We start from the raw sequence: 22,871 nt of genomic DNA on the forward strand, positions 1-22,871 counted from the left end.
ATATCCTATTGACTCCCTGTTATGAAAGATTAAGAAATTACCTCTCTCACAGTTTCTTTTACTTCTACTTCCCAATATTTTATGAAAATTTATAATGTATATGTTCTGTTCCATAATTTACACAAAGCTGTTCTATGAAGGGAAGCCCCACAACTGGGGTGGGGGGAGAAGCAGATGGGAAAATTGGTGGGTATGAGAGAAGATATGTGTATTGCATATATAAAGAAAAATCTGGTTTTACATACACCAAAATGATAATAGGATGATAGAATTATGAGCAATTTTTATTTTTTTTTTATGATTCTTTTTTTCTTTCCATATTTTCTAAAATATATGTATATTACTTTTTAATCAGGGAGAAAAGATCTATTTGAAGACAAAAGATATATCTGCATTTACCTAGCTTGGCTCTTCTGAGGTTTGAACATACCATAAATGCCTTTATGTGTTTCTAAATCTATTTTAAATCATTTGAGGAGTTGTAGGGAAGTAGATTTAGCACCTTAGACACATTTTCAGATTTTTTACTCCCCCTTTTCAACTTTCTTTGGATGGTGTGTAGCAATGAAAATTCCATTTTCTCATAAGTAACAGATTGTGGGAAAAGAAAGGCATGTAAGTTACTGTTACTGTTTTTGGTGCTAACAATCATTTAAACATTTTTTAGAATAAAAAATTGAGGACAGTTTTACTGGCCAAAATGAGATTTAAAGCTTATGTAGGAATATTCAAAGATTACCAGTTGCTTTCCTTTATTTTGTATTTCCTTTTCACTGACAAGGCATTTCCATGTTGTTTTTATTTTCTGAACTTTTGATAGTGGTTTTTATTTTAAAAAGGGTGCAGGGAGAGTTCCCTGATGGCCTAGTGATTAGGATTCCTGGCTTTCGCGGCTTGAGAAATTGTATCCATTTGTCTAGGTTTATAATCCATTCTTCCCAATCATGCTGAAATCATCTGTTAAACCAGAATAACATCCAGGTCACAGTTCCTTATTCCCCATTATGATTAAGCAGAGTGAGCTTTTATTAATGCTTAATCTCTTTTCTAAAATGTCTCTTTTGACATGGATGGACCTAGTGACTGTCATACACAGTGAAGTAAGGCAGAAAGAGAAAAACAAATATCATATATTAATGCATGTATTTGGAATCTGAAAAAATTGGTATAGATGATCTTATTTACAAAGCAGAAATAGAGACACAGACCTAGAGAACAAATGTATGGATACCAAGGTGGAAGGTGGGGGGATGAATTGGGAGATTGGGATTGACATATAGTGTAGCACAGGGAACTCTACTCAGTGCTCTGTGGTGACCTAAATGAGAAGGAAATCCAAAAAAAAAGAGGGGATATATGTATACGTATAGCTGATTCACTTTGCTGAACAGTATAAGCTAATACAATATTGCAAAGCAACTATACTCCAATAAAAATAAATAAATAAAATGTCTCTTTTGGCTCTGTGGACATAGAAATATTAATTGGAGTTAGAATGAATCACATTAATTTATAAAAGAGGAATTTAGATCAAATCCTGGAAGCCACTCTTTTTATAGAGCACTTCAAAGGAAAATAGTAAATTAACTCTTCTTAAAGGAATTTTTTAGAGGAAAAAAATGAAATAAAATTTGTTTTGCTTGTAAAACTTTTTTTTTCGTGTATAATTTTTGATAACACTGGAGATCATCATGCAGACATTGGGCTTTGGAACTGGGCATATAGAAAAGGCTTCAAGAAGACACAGTAAAATTCTTTCTCTCATGGAAAGTGAAGCAATTTTTATGTTGAATCTTCAGATTTGGTCGGGGAGAAAGAGTTTTTTTTCAGTGTAGATAATTTGGAAAAATTAGAAAACCACTTTTTTGGTTGGTTTGTAGACATTATTTTACATAATTATGATAATCCTGAATATACAATTATGTATTTGCCTGTTTTTCATTCAAATTTATCGTAAGGATTTTCGAACTATATTTTTAAAAACTCCTTTTAATGATGCTTTAAGTTTCTTTGCTTTCTTTCCTCTTTTTACCCCAAGCAGGCAATTTTAAGATCTTTAACCTTCATTGTTGTTTTAAGGTGTGTCTATAAAGAGGTTTGAATACTTCACTAGGCAGAAATTCAGTGCAAAGTGTTGACTGTCTGAATTTATTGAAATCTTATTGTCCAACCTTTTACAAGAATAAAATAGCATTATCAAAAATTTCTATGTGTATAATCTTTGACTCAAAAATTTCTTCTAGGAATTTATTCAACAGAAATATACATACAAATGAATTTCTTTATAGCATTTTTTTATAATGGCAAAAAATTGTAAACAACCGATACATACATCAGTAAGGACTTGGGTAGATAAACTATAGTGCATTTAGGGGCTTCCCTCGTGGAGCAGTTTTTGAGAATCTGCCTGCCAATGCAGGGGACACAGTTTCGAGCCATGGTCCAGGAAGATCCCACATACCATGGAGCAACTAAGCCCGTGTGCCACAACTGCTGAGCCTGCGCTCTAGAGCCTGCGGGCCACAACTGCTGAAGTCCGTGCGCCTTGAGCCCGTGCTCCGCAACAGGAGAAGCCACCACAATGAGAAGCCCACGCACTGCAACGAAGAGTAGCCCCCGCTCACCGCAACTAGAGAAAGCCCAGAGGCAGCAACAAAGACCCAACGCAGCCAAAAATAAATAAATAAATTTACTAACAAAAACAAAAAACTATAGTGCATCTAAAATGCAGTACTGGGCTTCCCTGGTGGCGCAGTGAGAGAGTCCGCCTGCCGATGCAGGGGACATAGGTTCGTGCCCTGGTCTGGGAAGATCCCACACGCCGCGGAGCGGCTGGGCCCGTGAGCCATGGCCGCTGAGCCTGCGCGTCCGGAGCCTGTGCTCCGCAGCGGGAGAGGCCACAACAGTGAGAGGCCCGCGTACCGCAAAAAAAATTTAAGTTAAAAAAAATAAAAATTAAAATGCAATACTGTGCAGTCATAACAATGATTGAGGTAGCTCTGTGTTTAGTGATGTGGAAAGATATCCAAAATAATGGCTAAGTGGAAAAGTTGCCACTCAATATGATCTTATTTCTGTATGTAATATTAACAAATATATAATAGACTATGTATGTAAAATCTAGAAGATATCCACTAAATTGTTATGTGGAGGTGATAAGATTATAGGAGACTTTTACTTTCTAAATTATACATTTCTAAAATATGATCTTTTCTTTTTTTTTTTGACAATCATCTATTACGTTTATAATCAAGACAAAAAATCTACTATCCAAAGATCTCATTCTGCCAATCCTCCAATAGTCTCTGTTGGTCATGAAGTAGTGTGCAATTTTGGTATTTTTAGTAGATCCTAAAATTTTTCTTTTTCTCTTTTCCCTCATGTATATAGCCTTTGGTAATTAAATCTAATGACTGAATGGTGAATTTCAGTATACATGTGCTAGATCATCCTGCATACTAAAGCAGTGGCCCTTTAACACAGCATCTTTATTATAGATGGTTTGAGAATTTACCAAGACAGCTCCATGTATTTAGAGCAAAATGGACTTACAGTTATAATCATTTTTAAAACTCTTCATGTGTATTTTTATACTTTTTTCTATTATGGCATATGATTCAATAAAAAGAAAGTTAAAAAACATTTGAAGAGTTTTATATAATATGAGATACTATTATGGGAAAGGGTGTTATTGAAAAACATACAGTTTATACATCCTGGTCTCCATTGCTTCTTTTTTTTTTTTTTAATTCATTTTTGGCTGCCTTGGGTCTTCACTGCTGCGCACGGGCTTTCTCTAGTTGCAGCAGGTGGGGGCTACTCTTCCTAGCAGTGCGCCGGCTTCTCATTGTGGTGGCTTCTCTTGTTGCAGAGCACAGGCTCTAGGCCTGCGGGCTTCAGTAGTTGTGGCACGCGGGCTCAGGGATTCTCATTTATGGTTCTGTTGACAATCTGACATCACTGTTACTGAAACAGAAGTTATATGGTCAGGCAGAAATGAAAAAACAAGAAAAACTTTCCTCTAATTGCTTTAATACTGGCTGAAATGTTTGCACACCTGTTGAGATTCATAAAGTCATCAGGATTATATAAAAGTTATGCCTAAGTATGTTATATATTATAAAGTAAAGTTATAGTTTAACCTTAATGAGGCAGCTAACTTGTATAAACCAAGTATTAATTGGGAAATAAAAGGCTTACTCCCTCCTTAAAGAGGAGTTACAAGTATTACTCCTGAAGTAGCCACGAGGCGGGCAGTGGAGAGAATTAATCCCAGGTTTTAGTCTAAGATCAGGCCCTCAGGAAATTTGGATATGTCTAGGGATGCTTCTGATTCAAGCTGACCTTTTGCCAGGTTAACATATTTACTCTCAATCATAAATTTATGCTTTCAAAAAACATTTATTGAGAAATACTGTATATCAGTCATATACTCTCTCCCTAAGGAATTTATAGTCTACTGAGGACAAGCAGTTGGTTGCAGTGTGATATAATAAATGATAGGGGAGAAGTAGACACACACACACATACACCCAGGTGAGGAATCTAACCCAAAGGATGGAGTGGAGGGAAAGATAATGTTGGAGAAGGTGACGTGGAAGATGTGACCCTTGTACTCAATCCTTAAGAACAAGGAGGAGTTGAGTAAAGAAGAGTATTGGTTCTTCTAGACAGAGAGAACTGTGTGTGCAAAGGCCAGTAGGCAAAAATGATGCATTAAGAGTACTTAAAATGGTTCCAGAAAGCTGGGGCATAGTGTTCTAGGGGAAAGAAGCCAGAGAGAGACTAGTAAGCAGCCTCCTGATTTAAGAGCTATTACTAAAAAATTTGGATTTGACTGGGAGGAGCATTTGAAAGATTTTTAAGCAGAAGGGAAGGGAGTTATATGATTAGCTTTGAGCTTAAAGATCATCCTGGCTGTGGGAAAAATGGAATTAGAAGACCTCTACTTCTGGCAGTATAGTGGTAAGACTTAATTTTTAATGTATTGTTGGGCCTTTGGAATGGAAAGGAAATCTTCAGAGCCCCCAAACAAACACCAAAATTAAAATCCTAGACTTGAGCAAAAAACAAACATGAAAACCAGATTGCTCTGGGGCAAATTACCAGATCAGTACAGAGATTCAGGAATTAGGTGGTCAGGAATAAACTTTTGGGTTGAAATAAAATGTAGAAGATAGGTTTAAATGTGGTCCCTGTTGTGTGGCAGTCTCCCAGTCCACCATGCCTTACTCTCAGCAGAAGCAAGTGCAGATCTTCCTCTCTAGAGGAAAATATCCTCAATTTAGGCCTCCAGAATCTCGTAGATTCAAAAAAAATTAAATATGGACCTCTTAATCAAATATCATCAAACATACAAAGAAAAATACACGTGAGAAAGAATCAGCAGAAATAACAAATAATAGGTCATTCAAGGACCTTAGATATTAAAATGATCAACCAATATGAAGTATCTATGATATTTTTAAAGAAATATAAGAATCACAAAATGAACAAGAAGAAATGATCACAAATGACCAGGCAAATGTGAAAAATAACTAAATAAAACTTTTAGAGATGAAAAATAGTTGAAATCAGAATCTCAGGGATAGTTTAACATATTAAATATAAATGGAGAGAGTAAATTGGAAGCCAGATATGAACTAACTCTTGTGAAATCAATTTAGAGACAAAGGAAATGGAAAATATAAAGGAGAGATTAAAAGACATGGAGGTTAGAATAAGAAAGATTGAAAGAAAGAAAAAAGGAAATGAAGGAAAGCCAAAATTCTTAGAGATAAGAATTGAGAATTTTTGAGAAGTAAAAAATGAACGTAGAGGGCTTCCCTGGTGGCGCAGTGGTTGAGAGTCCGCCTGCCGATGCAGGGGACACGGGTTCGTGCCCCGGTCCGGGAGGATCCCACATGCCGCGGAGCGGCTGGGCCCGTGAGCCATGGCCGCTAGGCCTGCGCGTCCGGAGCCTGTGCTCCGCAACGGGAGAGGCCACAACAGTGAGAGGCCCGCGTACCGCAAAAAAAAAAAAAATGAACGTACAGACACAGGAAGCATGTTACCAAATAGGATGCGTAAGTTCACACAGAGTCTTGTTGTAGTCAAACTGCAAAACACCAAGAGAGAAGACCTTAAAGGACCAAAGAAAAAAGTCAAATCGCCTACCACAATCAATAAGAGTGATAGATTTCTCACTGTAACAGTGGAAGTTAGGAGGGCATAATATCTTCAATGTGATAAAGAGAAAACTATCAACCTAGAATTTTATGTCCGGAGAAGCAGTATTTTAAAAACAATGGTAAAATAAAGACATTTCATATAAACAAAATAGAGTTTGCCTCCAACAGACTTTCATTTAAGGAAATTCTACTTTAGGAGGAAGGAAAATGGTACCAGAAAGGAGGTCTGAGATGCATGAAGGAATGGTCAGCAAAGAATTTGGTAAGCAACCGAGTAAATCTAAACAAGGGCTACCTGTATAAAATAACGATGATGCTAATAATGATGTCTACTTTGTGAGGTTAAAAAAAAGATAAAATATTGGCAAACTAGGAGAGTGATTAATATATTGATTTGTTTTAAAAATAAATTCGATCTTGTATGAATTTTAAATGATCATGCATGTTAAAATTTCAAAAATAACTTCCTAAAGAAAAGTGAATGTACAACTTCCAAATCAATAAAGTGGAAAACTGGAATTTTTAAAAGATGTTTTTTAATTCTTTGCCACCACTTAGCTTTGTGACCTCTATCATATTACATAACCTCCATAAGCCTTAATTTCCTCATCTTTAAAATGTGGATAATAGTAATAACCTCCCTTATAAGATTGTTGTGAAGATGTAATCATATAATGCATGCAGAAAAGCTTAGCACAAATTTACTGCATAATAAGTGTTCAATAAATATTAGACATTACTGTTATTACTAGTGACTTAGTCTTGGTGATGCTTTAAAGCCATGCTAGAATCTGCCAACATCACACCCACCTTCTCTCCAGTGAGAGGGAACGCTACACACAAAGATAGCTAAAGAGTGTTAAACAGTTCTGATAACACTGATGGGTCTTCCTTGTGTTAATCATAGCTCCTTGTTCAGAACCTTCAGAATTTAATATTGCCTTTCTATAAAAAGTTCAGAGCATCAAGGCTTTCCACAGCCTAGCCCAACCAACTTGATCTCATGAGTTCTCTTTAAATTCTTGAGTTAAATCTGTAAACATATTTGAGGTCTCCTTCCTTGACACTTTTACTTGGAACGCCCTTTTGAAGAATAGGTAAAATTTGGATGACTTCCTTCATCTGGAAAATCCACCTTCTCTGCTAAATTCAACCTATTCTTCAAACCCCAGCTCAAGTCCCATAAGAGTTTCTGACTACTCTAGCCCAAAAGTGATTTATAATTTGAAAAACTATCATCTAAACCAAACTTCCGGGACTTCCCTGGTGGTGCAGCGGTTAAGAATCCACCTGCCAGTGCAGGGGACACGGGTTCGAGCCCTGGTCAGGGAAGATTCCACATGCTTTGGAGCAACTAAACCCGTGCGCCACAACTACTGAGTCTGCACTCTAGAGCCTGCAAGCCACAACTACTGAGTCTGCATTCTAGAGCCCACAAGCCACAACTACTGAGCCTGCGTGCCGCAACTACTGAAGCCCACATGCCTAGAGCCCGTGCTTCACAGCAAGAGAAGCCACTGCAATGAGAAGCCCACACACCACAACGAAGAGCAGCCCCCGCTCGCTGCAACTAGAGAAAGCCTGCGCAACAACAAAGACCAAATGCCACCAATAAATAAATAAATAAATAGATTGATTAATTAAAAATAAATAAACAAACAAGCCAAATTTCCTATAGTGATTTATGCCTGTCTCTTCTACTCCATTTTCGGTTGAGCTTTTATTTAAATTTTATATTATCACAGAAAATTTTCCTGGAGTTTGTATGGTCTTTCCAGCTACATTTTCAGCTCCTTAAGACAGTGGCTATTAACTATATACCTTTGTATTCCCTATAGTTCCTAGGGAAGAGAAACTAACATTTAAGTGCCCATGATATGCCAGGTACCATACTAAATGGTTTCTTGTATATATCTCACTTATTCCTCACAATAAACTTATAAGGATAGATATCAGTGCCCCCATTTTACAGATGAGGACATTGCACTTGAGAAAGGCTAAGTAACATACCCACGGCATTTAACTAGTCAGTGGCAGAGCTGACTACACCACCCATCAAAATAGCTTGCAAATAATACATGTCTTGGAGGCGTAAAAGGCTCAAATGATTTATACATTTTTCTACTTGACCTATTTGTATTCCACTCTGAAATTTAGAGTGTCATGGAAACAGATATCAAAGAAACCAAAAGTCTTCTCAAAAATTAAAATTTGGCATGCCAATTGTTAACTAACAGCCAAACCACAGGAATTCACAAAGACCTTGAAGTTAGACAGAAAGTCATACTTTGGGGTAGGGGGGTTAGATTAAGGGACTTAAAGAGATTTTTTTCATTTATTTTATACGTTGCCTTGAGTTCATGTAATGTGAAGTGAAATGAATCACACAACAAAGTGGACCATTCTTTGGGTGCTTACCGCAAGTCCATATCCCTTTCAGAACATTCTTTCTCTTCTCTTTTCCCCTTTCCTAGGGTTACACATCTTTCTGGAATGACTGCATATCATCTGGCCTGCGAGGGGGCATCCTGATAGAGCTGGCCATGCGAGGTCGAATCTATCTAGAACCCCCCACCATGCGTAAGAAGCGACTACTAGACAGAAAGGTAGAGCGTCCTCTGCGAACATCCTCTTATGAAAGGGCAGATATCAACAGTCCATTTTGGATGAATAGGAAGATTTGAGTAGTGAGACAATATAAATATTACTTATTCAGTTGTCCCATTGTCTAGCAGGTTTAATTATCCTGTAGCAGGGAAAGAAATCCAAGTATCCATGGTCAAAAGAGTTATAAGAAATTCATGATTTTGTCTTCCATTTTTATGCAGAAAAATCACATTAGGATGGTGTTGATTATTTTTCTATATATATCTGTACCTATAATATTATGAAATAGAGTATTGTATATGAAGAGGCAAACGTGGGTCAAGTGCAGTCTTTACTTAACTCTGATCATCCTCAGATAACCATTCAATTTCCCTCCTTCCAAGTATTTTGCAAGTTCTCTCTAGCCTATGAGGTATACCGCTCTCTCCATTTTCTTACTACTCATTTTTCCACTCACAACTTCACTGTCATACTCAGCAGTCTACTGAAACTACATTCTTAGGTGTCACCAGCTAATTTTCAGGCTTCCATTTATTTTTCTCTTTTAACCTATATGTGGTGTTCAACACTTTTGACTACCTCTTACTTGAAACTTTCTGTTCTTTTAAAAAATTATTTATTTATTTATTTGTTTGTTTTTATTTGGCTGCGTCGGGTCTTAGTTGCAGCATGCGGGATCCTCATTGCACCATGCGGGCTTCTCTAGTTGTGGCGCATGGGCTTCTCTCTAGTTGTGGCATGTGGGCTCAGTAGTTGCAGTGCACGGGCTTAATTGCCCCACAGCATGTGGGATCTTAGTTCCACGACCAGGGATCAAACCTGCATCCCCTGCATTGGAAGGTAGATTCTTAACCACTGGACCGCTAGGAAAGTCCCACTGTTTTTGACCTTTGTTATATTACATCTTCTTGCTTCTCTGGCTGTACCCTATTTCCTTTACTTTTCCATTCCTTAACATCTAAGTCTCAGTTTGTATCACTTTGTATAACTTTTGGAGATATCATTTACTTTTACAGCTTCATCTATCACCCCCATGATATATTAACTCCCAAATTTCTAGGCCTGTCTTCTTTTTCCACCCCCAGGAACATAGTTAAGTATTGTCCAGACATTTCAACTTGGCTTTCCCATATCAGTTAAAACCAAACTTCATCAACTTTTCCTGACTTTCCTATCTTTACTAATTGTTTCACAAGTTGGTTTTCCAGGCTCAAAGAGTTATTGAATCTTTTCTCCATTATCATTTATATCCAGTTTGTCATTGGGGCCCACTTCAAATGTTTTTTTATCTCCCTATTATCACCCCATACTAGATTTTAAATTTCTGAGGACAGAGAAAATATGTTATGCTGCTTTGCATTTCCTTTGACTTAACCAATAATATATGTATAGCATATTGAATAACTTTAATTTGAATGAAGTATATCAACCAGGGTCTCTTGTTTCTTCTTTTCTGAAAGGTACTACTAAAGTCAGACAGCCCAACGGGTGATGTTTTACTGGATGAAACTCTCAAACACATCAAAGCAACTGAACCCACAGAAACTGTCCAAACATGGATAGAGCTACTCACTGGTAAGATGACTCAGAATGATTTAAAAATCCCACATTTTATAATTTTTATCCTACTCTTAAGGTTGGGAGAAGAAGTATAGAAGGTCAGGGTGCTGCGTAAGATATATATGGTTCACTGTTTAACTGTACTAATGAGGGACAAAAAAGACATGATTAATCAGTACGTAAAGTTTTCCAGAGCTTCATCTTACCTCTTTCCACCTCATAAGCTCACAAGAAATTTTTTAACAACCATGTTGATGTATAATTCACATCCCATACAGATGACCCATTTAAAGTATACAATTAAATGGATTTTAGTATATTCACACAATTGTGCAACCATCATCACAACCTAAGTTTAGAACATTTTCATCATCCCCAAAATAAACCCCATACTCATTAGCAGTTTTCCCCACATTTCTCCAACCCTCCTGCCCAGCTACAGGCAACCACTAATCTACGTTCTATCTCTGTAGATTTGCCTATTCTGGATATTCCATATAAATGAAATCATACAACTTATGGTTTTTTGTGACTAACTTCTGAGGATAATATTTTCAAGGTTCATCCATGTTGTGGCATGTATTAGCACTTCATTCCTTTTTTTCTCAAGGGCAAGTTCAAAAACTTTAATATGAATAATCAAGCCTAAGGCATAATATTTTAGGAGAATATTCCACAGGGCACTTTGAGATCCCAGCCAGTGTCACCTTCTGGAACAATTTTTTTTTTTTTTTTTGCGGGCCTCTCACTGCCACGGCCTCTCCCGTTGCAGAGCACAGGCTCCAGACGCGCAGGCTCAGTGGCCATGGCTCACAGGCCCAGCAGCTCCGCGGCATGTGGGATCTTCCCGGACTGGGGCACGAACCCGTGTCCCCTGCATCAGCAGGCGGACTCTCAACCACTGCGCCACCAGGGAAGACCTGGAACAATTTTTTTAACTGAAGGTTTTATTGAGACATTTGTATATTCACATGCAGTTGCAAGAAATAATACAGAAAGATCCCTTTATATGCTTTGTCCAGAATCCCCCACTGGTAACATTTCTCAAAATTTTAAAATATGACAACCAGGATACTGAAATTGATACAATCCACCAATCTTATTAGAATTTCCCCCGCTTTTTTTTTTTGGCCACACTGCATAGCATGCAGAATCTTAGTTCCCCAACCAAGGATCAAACTTGTGCCCCCTGCAATGGAAGTGCAGAGTCTTAACCACCGGACCACCAGGGAAGTCCCAAGAATTTCCCGTTTTAATTTGACTCCTTTTTATTGCCAAATAATATTTCATTGTATGGTTATACAACTTTAATTACTTATTCATCAGTTGATGGACATTTGAGTTATTTCCACTTTTTGGCTATTATGAATAGTGCTGCTATGAACATTCATAGACAAGTTTTTGTGTGGACATGTTTTAACTTTGGGGGGGTATATAGTTAACTTTTTATTGTGGTAAAATATACATATTTATTATCTTAATCATAAGTGTACAATTCAGTGACATTAAATACAGGCACAGTGTTATATAACCATCACTTCTCTCTACCCTCAAAGCTTTCACATCATTGCAAACACCCCTCTTCCTCCCTCCCCTCATTCCATCTACTTTCTGTCTCTATGAATTTGCCTGTACTAAGTAACTCATATAAGTGGAATCATATAATATTCTCCTTCTATGTCTGGCTTATTTCACTAAGCATGTTTTCAAGATCCATTCATTTTGTAGCATACATCAAAATCTCATTCCTTTTTATGGTTGAATAATATTCTACTGTATGTGTATACCACATTTTGTTCATTTCATCTGTTGATGTACACTTGGGTGTTTCCATCTTTTGGCTATTGTGGATAATGCTCCTGGGAACATTTTTGTACATATATCTGTTCAAGTCACTGCTTTCCATTCTTTTGGATGTATATCTTGGAGTAGAATTACTGGGTATGTGATAGTTCAATGTTTTGAGAAACCACCAAACTGTTTTCTACAGAGGCTGCACTCTTTTACATTCTTACCAGCCAAGTGTGAAGGTTGCAGTTTCTCCACATCCTCATCAGCACTTTTTATATTCTAATTTTTGTTTTGTTTTGTTTTGTTTTTAATTATAGCCATCCTAGTAGGTGTGAAGTGGTATTTCACTGTGGTTTTGATTTGCATTTCCCTAATGATTAATGATGTTGAGCATCTTTTCATGGACCATTTATATATCTTCTTTGGAGAAATGTCTATTCAAGTACTTTGCCCATTTTTGAATTGGCTTCTGTTGTTGTTGTTGAGTTTTAGAAGCTCTTTCTATATTCTAGATAGTAATCCCTTATCAGATATATGATTTGCAAATATTTTCTCTCATTCTGTTATTTCTTCATTTTATTGATAATAACTCTTGATGTACAAAAGTTCTTAATTTTGATGAAGTCCAACTTATCTACTTGTTGCCTGTACTTTTGGTGTCATATCCATGAAATCTTTGCCAAATCTAATGTCATAAAGATTTTCCCCAGTGCTTTATTCTAAGAGTTTTATAGTTTTAGTTCTTAAATTTGGTTCTTTGATCCATTTTTACTTAATTTTTGTATATGATATAAGGTAAAGGTTCAGCTTCATTCTTTTGCATGTGGATATGAAGTTTCTCAGAACCATTTGTTAAAAATACTATTCTTTCCCCCTTGAATGGTGTTGGCAGCCTTGTTGAAAAATCAGTTGACCATATCTGTGAGGGTTTATTTCTGGGCTCTCTATTCTATTGCATTAATCTGTATGTTTGTCCTTATGCCAGTACCATACTGTTTTACTTACTGTAGCTTGGTAGTAAGTTTTGAAGTTGGGAAAGTATGAGTCCACTAACTTTATTCTTCTTTTTCAAGTTATTTTGGCTGTTCTGGGTCCCTTGCAATTCCATATGAATTTGAGGATCAGCTTTTCCACTTCTGTGGAAAAGGCTGTTAGAATTTGATAGGGATTGTGTTGAACCTGTAGATCTCTTCGGGTGGTATTGCCATTTTAACAGTGTTAAGTCTTCCTGTCCATTAAAAGAAGCTCAGTCTGTCTTTCCATTATTTATGTGTTCTTTAATTTCTTTAAGCAGTGTTTTATAGTTTTCAGTGTACAAATCTTCCACCTCCCTGGTTAGACTTATTCCTAAATATTTAATTTTCTTAGACACTATTATAAATGAGATTGCTTTCTTAATTTCATTTTCAGATTATTCATTTCTGATATATAGAAACAACTGATTTTTTGTGTGTTCATCTTGTACCCTGCAACTTAGCTGTGTTTATTAGCTCTAGTAGCTTTTTGTGTACTTTGGGGGATTTTCTATCTGCAAACAGAGATAGTTTTAGTTTTTCCTTTACAATTTAGACGCCTTTAATTTTTTCTTTCTTGTCTACTAGCTCTGGCCAGAACTTCCAGTAAATTGTTGAATAGCAGTGGTAAAAGCAGGCATCCTTGTCTTTCTTGTTCCTTGACCTTTGGGGGATCTTTTACAATTAGCTTTGAGGTTTTCATAAATACTCTTTATCATGTTGAGGAATTTTTCTTTTACTCCTAGTTTCCTAGAAGTTTTTATCATGAAATGGTGTTTGTTTTTCTCAAGTTGCTTTTCTGAGTCAAGTGAGATGATCATGTGGGGTTTTTTTTCATTCTGTTAAATGATGTATTACATTGTTTGACTTTTTATTGAGTTAAAATTGGCATAAACATTATATTAATTTCAGGTGTACATCATATTGATTCAATATTTGTACATATTATGAAATGATCACCACAATAATTCTAGTTAGTATCCATCATCACACATAGGTAGTTTTTTTTTCTTGTGTGAGAACTTTTTAAAAAAAATATTTATTTCTTTGGCTGCACTGGGTCTTAGTTGCAGCACATGGGATCTTCATTGCTGCATGCAGGATCTTCATTGCGGCATACGGGACCTTTTAGTTGTGGCAAGTAGGATCTTTAGTTGTGGCATGTGAGCTCTTCGTTGTGGCATGTGGGATCTAGTTCTCCAACCAGGGATCGAACGTGGGCCCCCTGTGTTGGAAGCATGGAGTCTTAACCACTGGACCACCAGGGAAGTCCTGAGAACTTTTAAGATCTGTTTTCTTGGAACTTTCAAATATATAATACAGTGTTATTAACTATAATCACCATGCTGTACATTACATCCCCAGGATTTATTTATTTTAAAACTAGAATTTTGTATCTTTTGATCTCCTTCACCCATTCTGTCATTCTCCCCCTCCCTGCCCCTAGCAACTACCAATCTGTTCTCTGTATCTATGATTTTGGAATTTTTTGTTTTTGTTTTACATTCCACATACAAGTGAGATCATAATAGTATTTGTCTTTCTCTGTCTGACTTTTTTTTTTTTATAGATTTATGTGGGCATTCAGCCTCACTTATTTATTTTATTTTATTTTATTTTTTAAAAAATATTTATTTATTTATTTGGTTGTGCTGGGTCTTTGTTGCAGCAGGCAGGCTCCTTAGTTGCAGCTCGCAGCCTCCTTAGTTGCAGCAGGAGGACTCCTTAGTTGCGGCTCGCAGGCTCATTAGTTGCGGCAGGCAGGCTCCTTAGTTGCAGCTCAAGGGCTCCTTAGTTGCAGCATGTAACTCTTAGTTGTGGCATGCATGTGGGATCTAGTTCCCTGACCAGGGATTGAACCCAGGCCCCCTGCATTGGGAGCACGGAGTCTTCACCACTGTACCACCAGGGAAGTCCCTCTGTCTGACTTACTTCACTTAGCATAATGCCCTCAAGGTCCATCCAGGTTGTCATGAATGGCAAGATTTCCTGTTTTTTATGGTTGAATAATATTCTGTTATATGTATATGTGTTCATATATGTATGTGTGTGGTGTGTGTATATACATATACCACATTTTCTTTATCCATTCATCCATAATTGATATTTAAGTTGCTTCCATGTCTTGGCTATTATAAATAATGCTGCAGTGAACATGGGGTGCATATATCTTTTCAATTCTACTCAGAAGTAGAATTACTAGATTATATGGTAGTTGTAATTTTAAGTTTTTGAGAAACCTCTATACTGTTTTCTTTTTTTGTAATTAAAAAAATTTTTTTTAATTTTATTTATTTTTTTGGCTACATTGGGTCTTCATTGCTGCACGTGGGCTTTCTCTAGTTGCGGTGAGTGGGGGCTACTTTTCATTGCAGTGCGTGGACTTCTCATTGCAGTGGCTTCTCTTGTGGAGCATGGGCTCTAGGCGCGCAGGCTTCAGTAGTTGTGGCATGCGGGCTCAGTAATTGTGGCTCATGGGCTGTAGAGCACAGGCTCAGTAGTTGTGGCGCACGGGCTTAGGTGCTCCGCGGCATGTGGGATTTTCCCAGACCAGGGATTAAACCATGTCCCCTGCGTTGGCAGGTGGATTCTCAACCACTGCACCACCGGGGAAGTCCTATACTGTTTTCTGTAGTGACTGGGCCAACTTACATGTTCACTAACAGTACACAAGGGTTCCCTTTTCTCTATATCCTCACCAACAGTTGTTATTCTTGGTCTTTTTAATATTAGCCATCTTAACAAATGTGGAATGATATCACACTATGGTTTTGATTTGCATTTCCTTGATGATTAGTGATGTTGAGCGCATTTTCATGTGTCTTTTGGCCATTTGTATGTCTTCTTTAGAAAAATGTCTATTCAGGTCCTCAGCCCATTTGATTTTCTGTTACGTTCCTGGGATAAATTTTACTTGATCAAGGTGAATAATCATTTTATTATGCTGTTGGATTCAGTTTGCTAATATTTTATTAAGAATTTTGCATCTATATTCATAGGACTTATTAGTCTGTAACTTTCTTTTCTTGTGATGTATTTTTTTAATTTATTAATTTATTATTATTTTTTGGCTGCATTGGGTCTTTGTTGCTGCGCGCGGGCTTTCTCTAGTTATGTCGAGTGGGGGCTACTCTTCATTACGATTCACAGGCTTCTCATTGCGGTGGCTTCTCTTGTTGTGGAGCACAGGCTCTAGGCGCACAGGCTTCAGTAGTTGTGGCACACAGACTCGGTAGTTGTGGCTCACGAGCTAGGCTTAGTTGCTCCACCTCATGTGGAATCTTCCCAGACCAGGACTCAAACCCATGTCCCCCTGCATTGACAGGCAGATTCCTAACCACTGTGCCACCAGTGAAGTCCTCTTGTGATGTCTTTATCTGGCTTTAGTATCAGGATAATCCTTGCCTCACAGAATGAGTTAGGAGGCATTCCCTCTTCAGTTTTTTGGAAGACTTTGAGAAGGATTTGTGTTAATTCTTGTTTAAATGTTAGGTAGAATTCACTGATGAAGCCATCTGGTCCAGGACTTTTCTTTTTGGGGAGGTTTTTGATTACTGATTTCATCTTTTTTTTTTTTTTTTTTTGCGGTACGTGGGCCTCTCACTGTTGTGGCCTCTCCCGTTGCGGAGCACAGGCTTCGGACGCGCAGGCTCAGCGGCCATGGCTCATGGGCCTAGCCGCTCCATGGCACGTGGGATCTTCCCAGACCGGGGCATGAACCCATGTCCCCTGCATCAGCAGGCGGACTCTCAACCACTGCTCCACCAGGGAAGCCCTGATTTCATCTTTTTACTTGCTATAAATCTGTTGAAATTTTCTATTTCTTCATCAGTCAGTTTAGATAATTTGAGTGTTTCAGGGACTTTGTCCATTTCTTCTAGGTTATATAATTTATTGGCTTACCATTATTCATAGTATTCTCTTATAATCCTTTTTTTAATCTTTGCAAGGTTAGTTGTAATGTCCCCACTTTAATTTCTCATTTTAGTTGTTTGTATCTTTTCTCTTTTTCTTTGGCAGTCTACCTAAAAGTTTGTGAATTTTGTTGATCTTTTCAAAAAACCAACTCTTTGTTTCTTTGGTCTTCTTTGTTGTTTTTCTGATCTCTCTTTTTGTTCATCTCTTCTCTAATCTTTATTTCATTCCTTCTGTTAGCTTTGGGTTTACTTTGCTCTTCTTTTTCTAGTCCATTAAAGTGTAAAGTTAGGTGATTGATTTGAGACTTACTTTTTTAATTTAGGCATTTACAGCTATAAATTTCCCTCTGAGCACTGCTTTCACTATATCCCATACATTTTAGTGCATTGTGTTTTCATCCACTTCTAAGTATTTTCTAATTTCCCTTGTAATTTCTTCTTTGACCCATTGGTTGTTTAAGCTTGTTTAATTTACACATATAGGCAAATTTTCATTTTCCTTCTTTTACTTATTTCTAATTTCATCCCATTGTTGTCAGAGAAGGTACTTTGTATGTATCTTTTGAAATCTGTTGAGATTTATTTTATGGCCTAACAAGTGGTCTGTCCTGGAGAATGTGCCATGTACACTTGAGAAGAATGTGTATTCTGCTGTTAGGTGGAGTGTTCTGTATATGTCTGTTAGGCTTAATGAGTTTATTATGTTGTTGAATCTTCTATTTTTTAATTATTTTCAGTCTACTTGATCTAAGTCTCATTGAAAATGGGGTGTTATAAAACTGTCTACTTCTGACTGTTCTGCCCATTTTGCTTCATATATTTTGAGCCTGTTCTTAGGAGTGTAAATATTTATACTTGTTATATCTTCTTGTTGTACTGAACGTTTTATTAATATATAATGTCTTTCTCTGTCTGTCTTACCTTACATAATTTTAAATCTATTTTGTCCAAAATTAGTATAGCCACCCCTGCTGTCTTTTGGTTACTATTTGAATGGAATATCTTTTTCTATCCATTCACTTTCAGCCTATCTGTGTCCTTTGATCTAAAGTGAATCTCTCATAGACAGCATATAATTGGATTATGTTTTTTAACCCATTCTGCCAATTTTTTCGTACTATTAAGTAGTTTAATCCATTTATATTTAAAGTAATTACTGATAAGGAGACAGTCAATTCTGCCATTTTGCTGTTTGTTTTCTTTTTTAAATTAAAAAAAATTTTTAATTAATTTTTTTATTTATTTTATTTTTGGCTGCATTTGGTCTTCATTGCTGCACACAGGCTTTCTTTAGTTGTGGAGTGGGGGCTACTCTTCGTTGTGGCACACGAGCTTCTCATTGCAGTGGCTTCTCTTGTGGAGCATGGGCTCTAGGCCCACGGGCTTCAATAGTTGTGGCACACGGGCTCAGTAGTTGTGGCTCGCAGGCTGTAGAGTGCAGGCTCAGTAGTTGCGGCACACGGGCTTAGTTGCTCCACAGCATGTGGGATTTTCCCAGACCAGGGCATGAACCTGTGTCCCCTGCATTGGCAGGCGGATTCTTAACCACTGCACCACCAGGGAAGTCCCTTTTTTTTTGTTTTTTGTTTGTTTTTTCCTTCAGCCTCGCCACACAGCTTTCAGGATCTTAGTTCCCTGACCAGGGATTGAACCCACACCCTTGGCAGTGAAAGCACAGAGTCCTAACCACTGGAACACCAGGAAATTTCCTACATAGTGTTTATTATATGTTGCTAGATTTGTTTGCTAGTATTTTGTTGAGCATTTTTGTACCTATATTCATAAGGGGTATTGGTCTATAGTTTTCTTGTGAAGTCTGTCTCCAGTGAATAAACTGGGTGAACCAACACACACCCAATAAATAAACATTTTCTCTCATTTCTTGGTTTACTTCCATCTAGTGTGCTTTTGCATTAGCAGGAATATCTAAGTGAGAGTAATCAGAAATTACTCTGATTTCCTTATCAGAGTAATACTGTGTAGACTAAGGAAGTGTTCCCTCCTCTTCCTCTTCTTTTTTTTTAAGCATTTGTGAAGGATTGGCATTAATTCTTCATTAATGTTTGGTAGAATTACCAGTAAAGCCATCTTGACCACACTTTTCTTTGTGGGAAGTTTTAAAGTTACTATTCAATCTATTTACTTGTTATATATTCAAACTCTCTCTTTCTTGTTGAGTTGGTTTAGGTAATTTCTGTATTTCAAAGAATTTGTCCATTCTTCTAGGTTGTCTAATTTGTTGGCATCCTGTTTTTCATAGTATTTCCTTATAATTCTTTTTATTTTTGTAAGGTCAGTAGTGATGTCTCCTCTTTCATTCCTAATTTTAGTAATTTTGAGTCTTCTCTCTTTTTTCCTTGGTCACTCTAGGTTTGTCCTTTTTTTTATCTTTTCATTGAACCAAGTTTTGATTTGATTTTCTCTGTTTCCTCTCTAATCTTTATTATTTCCTTTCTCCTGCTTGCTTTGGGTTTAGTATGATCTTCTTTTTCTAGTTTTTTAAGATAGAATGTTAGGTTATTGATTTGACATCTCCTTTTCTAGTATAGCATTTGGATCATAAATTTCCCTCTTCGTACTGCTTTAAGCTGCATCCCATAAGTTTTGGTATGTTGTGGGGTTTCTTTCATTCAACTCAAAAGTATTTTTTAAATTTTCCTTGTGATTTCTTCTTTGACTCATTGGTTATTTCAGATTGTGTTGTGTAATTTCCACATATTTTTTAATTTCCCAGATTTCCTTCTGTTATTAATTTCTAGTTTAATTCCATTGTGATTGGATAGCATACTTTGTATGTTTTCAGTCCTTTTAAATTTATTAAGGTTTGTTTTATGGCCTGGCATATGGTCTATCCTGGAGAATGTTTCATGTGCACTTAAGAAGAATGTACATTCTACTGTTATAGGGTAGAATATTCTATAGATGTCTTCTTAGGTCTAGTTGGTTTATAATGTTGTTCAAGCCTTCTATTTATTTTTCCCATAGGTGAGACCTGGAACCCTTTCAAATTACAGTACCAGCTGAGAAATGTAAGAGAGAGAATTGCAAAGAACCTAGTAGAGAAGGGTATTCTAACCACTGAGAAGCAGAATTTCCTCCTATTTGACATGACTACTCACCCAGTGACCAATACAACAGAGAAGCAGCGACTAGTGAAAAAGCTTCAAGACAGTGTCCTAGAGCGGTGGGTAAATGACCCTCAGCGTATGGACAAGCGAACACTAGCACTACTGGTGCTAGCCCACTCCTCTGACGTGCTAGAGAATGTCTTCTCCTCTCTGACAGATGACAAGTATGATGTGGCAATGAATCGGGCCAAGGACCTAGTGGAACTGGACCCTGAGGTGGAGGGGACAAAGCACAGTGCCACAGAGATGATCTGGGCTGTGCTGGCAGCCTTCAATAAATCCTAAAGCCAGCAGGTGGGTTTCTCCTTTTCCCTTACTGGCCAGTGACTGTCAGAGACACCATCAGCAAGCTTTGTGTGATGAGATGTTTTCCATCATGTTTTTTCCTTCTCTTGAATCAAACTCGTTATTTGGGGAGAGCAACTTCAAGGCTCCTGTATAGACCTTGACTATTATAAGCAGACTTTATTTTTCCCTATACTTCCACTCCAGAGGTGAATAAACTGGGTGAACCAACACACACCCAATAAATAAACATTTTCTCTCATTTCTTGGTTTACTTCCATCTAGTGTGCTTTTGCATTAGCAGGAATATCTAAGTGAGATTTGGATTTCTCTAGCCACAGAATGTGAATGAGATGTAGAGCAAACCATTTATCATATTTTTAAAATTTTATTTTCCATTTTAAGTATATGTTTTCAGTCTGTCTCTCAGGCTCTGCTAAGTAATGTAGCTTGTTGAAGTAACCATCTCTTTGAATAAGGGGCAATGGAAACAAAACTAATTTTCGGAGCATATGGTCTCTGGGATATAAATGCGTGTCCCGCTAGTGGTTTTCTCATTTTTCCTTTTCTAACCTAATGAGAATATTCCAAATGTGATTACCTGGTTCTCACAGTCCTAGAACCAGAAATATATTCTCTACTCTCTCTCAGCATTATCCTACTCCGTCATTCATTAGAACAGAAGTCTAAATGAAAAAAATGTATCTCTCAACCACCTTCTTCAAGCAGTCAGCAATACAATTTGCAAAGGGAGGTGGCATCAGAATTTCCTCTCTTTAGCACATGACTATCCTGATTCCTCCTGACTACTTTAAATGTCCCTGCTCTGATTGAATTTAGGGAGTTGTAAATTTCAATTGCAGAAAGCAGCATCCTGAGTCCAGACAATATATCTAAACTCTAGATCTTCTTGTTCCCTATTTTGGCTTCCTACATAAATTGATAGATTCTGTCTATATTTAAGGGTTCTGGAGGTACTTTTATCTATATTTAATCCACAGATACCCTTCTAGTCATTAGTCTTGTCTCAACACAACCATCTGTCTAACCAAATCGCTAAAACATTTTTTAATTCAGTAGTGAATGCAAACAGAAGCTTATTAAGAAAAATCCTGTTTAGAAGGGCAATTTGTTCTTAAAAGCATCCTGATATAAAGTCCAGTATTTGGGAATATAAAGAGGACAGGCACCAGACTGTGCTAATGTCAAGCATTTGTTATGCTGATACTTTTAATGGATCTTGCCTCTTGACAGCTACAGAGAAACGGGCTATCAAAGGGCTAATACAGATGATCCAGACCTGACATCAAATCTTCCTGATCAGAAGTAATTAAATGAATGATTGTAACTTTCATCTTCTCCCCTAAACCTGTCTAGCTCCACAAAATTCCCAACTCAATTAACTTTCTTTTTTCACTTTTAGGTATCACTTAGGTGACTGGAGATATAAATTTTAAAGTGAAACAAATTCTTAAATGTGAAGCTGAGTAGAGCTTCAGTCTGGCTCTCTAAAAGTATAAAAACCAGTCCCTGGTTGCCTCTACCTGACTTAGTTTTTTCTTTCCATATGAAAACAATTCAGCATGAATTGAAACCAGGTTTTCCTGTGGAAAGTTTCAGCTTGATTGGGAGAGTAGAAGTTGAGTTCTTTCTAGCAACTCTTGGTCAGTGTTTATTTTTATATTGTATCTCGATAAGATGAAGATGTCTTCAGTTTGAATCTGCATAATGTTCACTGCAAAACACCTTTTCATTTAATGCATATGGCCTTCACATTTCTGTATAATAAAGATTATTGTCTCTGGTATCTCTGTGCAGTTTTACAACTTCAGTTATTTTAACTGGAAATGAGAACTTTTCACACAAGGCCAGTAACACTCCCGGTTTACACTAGGATACTAGCCTCTGTTTCATCCTGTGTGGAAAATTAGGCATACACAAATATTACAATTGTAACATATATATACTGGAGGGCAGGGCATGTTAAGTCTAACCCGAACACCAGCTAATGTAAAGTCTGAATAGTGTCTCCATCTCAAGCAAAATAAGTTACCCAATTACACCATTATTACCATGAAAATAATGAGTATATTCTATCCTATTAATAACTACTTGCACGTGACACGTGAACTTACTGAAGAGCTGAAAGCCTTAGGTTGCAAGTGTAGGTAACATACCTAACTATAACAGAGTTAACAATGTGTGAAAAGAAAGATAATTGAGCTTGTAATTGGCTTCTTGTTCTTCACTTTTATAATGTCTACAGCATAAAGGACAATAAGAAATGTATTTACTAGGATTGTTTATACTTGTTATTTTTATTTCAGAAAAAGTATATTGTTTTCCCATAAGTCATCCTTTGTAACAATGTTTCTCAAAATGTGGTGCATCAAAATAACC

The 22,871-nt window shown here is 37.0% G+C and overlaps 1 protein-coding gene across 5 annotated transcripts in view; it reads left to right on the top strand.

Annotated features, from left to right (window-relative positions):
- Positions 1–22,278, top strand: part of GOLPH3L (golgi phosphoprotein 3 like) — a 37,364-nt gene extending 15,086 nt beyond the window's left edge. For 2 of the 5 annotated variants that reach the window (XM_033859990.2, XM_033859992.2), the window contains 4 exons: positions 6,367–6,432; positions 8,645–8,776; positions 10,238–10,352; positions 20,044–22,278. In XM_033859990.2, the coding sequence (XP_033715881.1) occupies positions 6,367–6,432; positions 8,645–8,776; positions 10,238–10,352; positions 20,044–20,471 (741 nt within the window). In that variant the 3' untranslated portion in view covers positions 20,472–22,278. The remainder of the gene's footprint in view (positions 1–6,366; positions 6,433–8,644; positions 8,777–10,237; positions 10,353–20,043) is intronic. The other 3 variants (XM_033860003.2, XM_004317031.3, XM_004317032.3) reach the window with 3 other exon arrangements.
- Positions 22,279–22,871: the final 593 nt, after the last annotated feature.

Source organism: Tursiops truncatus, chromosome 1 (assembly GCF_011762595.2).
Source record: "Tursiops truncatus isolate mTurTru1 chromosome 1, mTurTru1.mat.Y, whole genome shotgun sequence".
NCBI classification, from domain to species: domain Eukaryota; kingdom Metazoa; phylum Chordata; class Mammalia; order Artiodactyla; family Delphinidae; genus Tursiops; species Tursiops truncatus.